At 30.8% G+C, this 3,204-nt stretch overlaps 1 protein-coding gene across 1 annotated transcript; it reads right to left on the reverse strand.

Moving 5' to 3' along the window:
- Window positions 1-1,059: 1,059 nt before the first annotated feature.
- On the reverse strand, window positions 1,060-2,051 carry LOC111685135 (40S ribosomal protein S18). Its single transcript, XM_023447371.2, has 3 exons — window positions 1,897-2,051; window positions 1,484-1,669; window positions 1,060-1,407 (listed from the first exon to the last, which is right to left on the reverse strand). Exons 1-3 carry the CDS (start codon window positions 1,897-1,899, stop codon window positions 1,138-1,140), a joined length of 459 nt encoding a protein of 152 aa, XP_023303139.1. The 5' UTR covers window positions 1,900-2,051; the 3' UTR covers window positions 1,060-1,137.
- Between the last annotated feature and the right edge of the window lie 1,153 nt (window positions 2,052-3,204).

A 3,204-nucleotide genomic window follows, 5' to 3' on the forward strand; every position in this document is an offset into this window, starting at 1 on the left:
TTGTATAGTTTAAGCTGTTACAACAACAGCAAACATAGATTGAATATAGACTAATCAATAGAGTAGTCTATAAACTGCACTATAAACTAGACTATAGACCAGCCTTATGATTAAGCTATAAGCTAGGCTAAAGACTAGACTACCTTATGTTTAAAGATAAAATTGTACGGATATTTCCAGATCGCCTTAAAAGTCATACAGTTCTCGGTAAAAGATAAAAATATAGAGTTTATCCTAGAATAGGCATCTAATGTCTTTTTTACGAAAATAAAGCAAAGTTTATGGTGAATTTATAGATAAACATAATATGTAGACTCATAGCTGGTGTAGAGTAATATAAAGTCGGTTATTACCTTAGTATGCTTTGTTTGTTTACATTTTCAATGACAACATAACTAAAGTTTGCAAAATATCGTTAACTTTTTGGCAATTAACGAAAGTTTCCCTAACAGAGAGTCAGTTGCTTTGACTGCTTTCAATTTCAACTCAAATTTGGTTGTTAACCAAAATCGAAGCTTGATGGGAGGTATCAAACTGTATCAATGAGATTTGCTGTTTCTATTTCCAAAATTGTTTACATTGCGTTCAAGAAAACATGCCAAATTCAACACTAATCCTAACTCAAGACCATCTATATGAATCATGGTCTAAAATACTAAACTGCTCAACCATAAAAAAACTTTTAAAACCAAAAAGTATACTCACAAGTCTGTTATTTTGAAAGCATTACGTTGTCAAGCTTTGAAACCATTTTGTTGTCAAGTTTTGAAAGCATTTTGTTGTCAAGTTGATATAAATTGCCAAAATAACCAATCAAAGTCACATTTCAGGTCTGTGTCTGTCCATTTTTTTCTTTTTGAGATTCTTTCCAATAGTAAATTACTGCCACTTTTTTGAAGATTTTGTTTTTTTTTTTTTTTTGTTTGTATATTAAATTGTTATTTAATTCATTCTTTTTTTTGTAATTTTAGTTATTCAATTTACAAAAATGTCACTTTTTTTCAAAATACACACACGAATTCAAACATAAATTGAACTCCAGATGGAACGTTGTTTTTAAATATAAAAAAAACAATTTTTATAGTAAAAAACAGCAGTTCGGCATAACACAGTAGAAAGAGATGAAACATAGAAAGTTTACTTCTTCTTGGATACACCGACAGTGCGACCACGACGACCGGTAGTCTTGGTGTGTTGACCACGAACACGGAGACCCCAGTAGTGACGAAGACCACGGTGAGAGCGGATCTTCTTCAAACGTTCCAAATCGTCACGCAATTTGGAATCCAAATTGGAGGAAGTCAATTGATTGTATTTACCATCAATGATATCCTTTTGTCTATTCAAGAACCAGTTGGGTACTTTGTAGTGCAAGGGGTTGGTGATGATGGTGACGATTTTCTCGACCTAGTAAACAAATGATAAGAACAATAAACAAATTAGCATTTTTAAAAAGAATTTGTTTTTGTAAAACAAAACTTACCTCTTCATCGGTACATTCACCAGCACGCTTGGTCAAATCAATATCGGCCTTCTTCAACACAATGTTGGAGTAGCGGCGACCTACACCCTTAATGGCTGTCATGGCGATACCAACTTTACGTTTACCGTCAATGTTGGTATTCATGATACGGAGAATGTGTTGGAACTTTTCTGGGATAACGAGCGACTGTAATGACAGGATTAGAGAAATATAAACAATTAGTTCAATACAAATTCGTTTTTTTCTTCACAAACAATTTTTCTCATTAAATTTCCTTTTATAAAATTTACTTTTTCTTAAAAATTTCTTCATTGTCTTATAGTTTATATACAAAACATTCATAGTTTTTTGAGATTTTATCATTTGTTTTAGGATGTTTGGTAATAATTTCGATATTTTTTTCGCACACATACCATTTTGCCCTTTTTGAAGAGACCGTTTTCAAGCCGAAAAAGACGGAAAAACGGATGTTGTCAAAACGTCTTAATTTGACAGTTGACATTTTACACTTAATGTTTGTAGCGCCCTCTGGATGTGAAATTTATTGACAGGGTTGCATTTCTTTACTGCCTCAAATACAGAGTTGTTTTACGAAACGCAAATGACGTAAAGGGGGAGCTGTCAAAAAGTAGAAAAAAAAAGTAAATTGTTAAAATTGTGTTCATTTTGTTAAAGTTTAATAATAAATTATTACAAAAAATAATTAAAATAACTAAATAATTAAAATTTTAAGTTAAAAATAGAAGTGTTGCCTTTAAATATAACATAAATAGTGTTAAAAATATGGAATTAAAATCCTTTGGTGTAAATAACTTTGACGTAGCTTCCCAAAAGTTTTGGCGGTTTAAAAGAAAGAAGAATAAACCTAATTAGACTAAGAAAATAAGCTTTTTCTTTTTCCAAACCATAATAATGTTATCTTTAAATATAAAAATAACAAAATAAAACCTTTTTATAACTGGTGTTCCTAGTAAATTGGAAAAATATAATTGACTCCAGCCGGAAATGCAAGCTGCCTCTTGCCATGCTACCAATTGGTTAAAACTCTTTAAACAGTTGTAAAACTCAGAATCACTATGTGTGGTAACAGAATTTAATTTGAAAATAAGTGTGCTATAGTTCCGGGAGCCTGTTTTGTTTCTACTAACAGAATGAAAACGTTGAAAAGTTTCGCTAAATCTATTCTTAGATATTTTAAAGAAAGAAAACTAAAGGACCACGAAAAAACACAAATAAGGTACAAGCATGCTGGTGTCGTTTATGGTTTGAGCATAAAAGCACAGTGAAGTTATTGTGTCAGCATTTCCAGCCAAATATTTAGGTAAGTATCTATGTCCCATTATTCATTTATTTTGCCCTTAAATTCTTCAATATTCTAACTTTTAGTGGAAAATCTATAAATTTTAGAGTTTTTAATAAATTTTCAAATATTTTTTTTAAAGAAAAGTTCAATGCAAAATTATTCATTAATAGAATATAAAAAGAGTTTAATCTATATAATCTATGGTCAATTCTACTGCACGGATTTCGGTCCGTTTGCAATAAATGGCTTGTATTTGTTTACAGTCTGAACTAGTATGAAGTCTATACTGATCTAGACTGATCTATACTGACATAGACTAGACTATAGACTAGTCTATAGTCTAGTCTATAGTCTAGTCTATAGTCTAGTCTATAGTCTAGTCTATAGTCTAGTCTATAGTCTAGTCTATAGTCTAGTC

Source organism: Lucilia cuprina, chromosome 6, assembly GCF_022045245.1.
Source record: "Lucilia cuprina isolate Lc7/37 chromosome 6, ASM2204524v1, whole genome shotgun sequence".
In the NCBI taxonomy this organism is placed as follows: domain Eukaryota; kingdom Metazoa; phylum Arthropoda; class Insecta; order Diptera; family Calliphoridae; genus Lucilia; species Lucilia cuprina.

Coding starts and splice junctions, on each gene's coding strand:
- LOC111685135 (XM_023447371.2), bottom strand. Junction 1,408..1,483: donor GTGAATGTACCGATGAAGAG/GTAAGTTTTGTT, acceptor TTTGTTTACTAG/GTCGAGAAAATCGTCACCAT.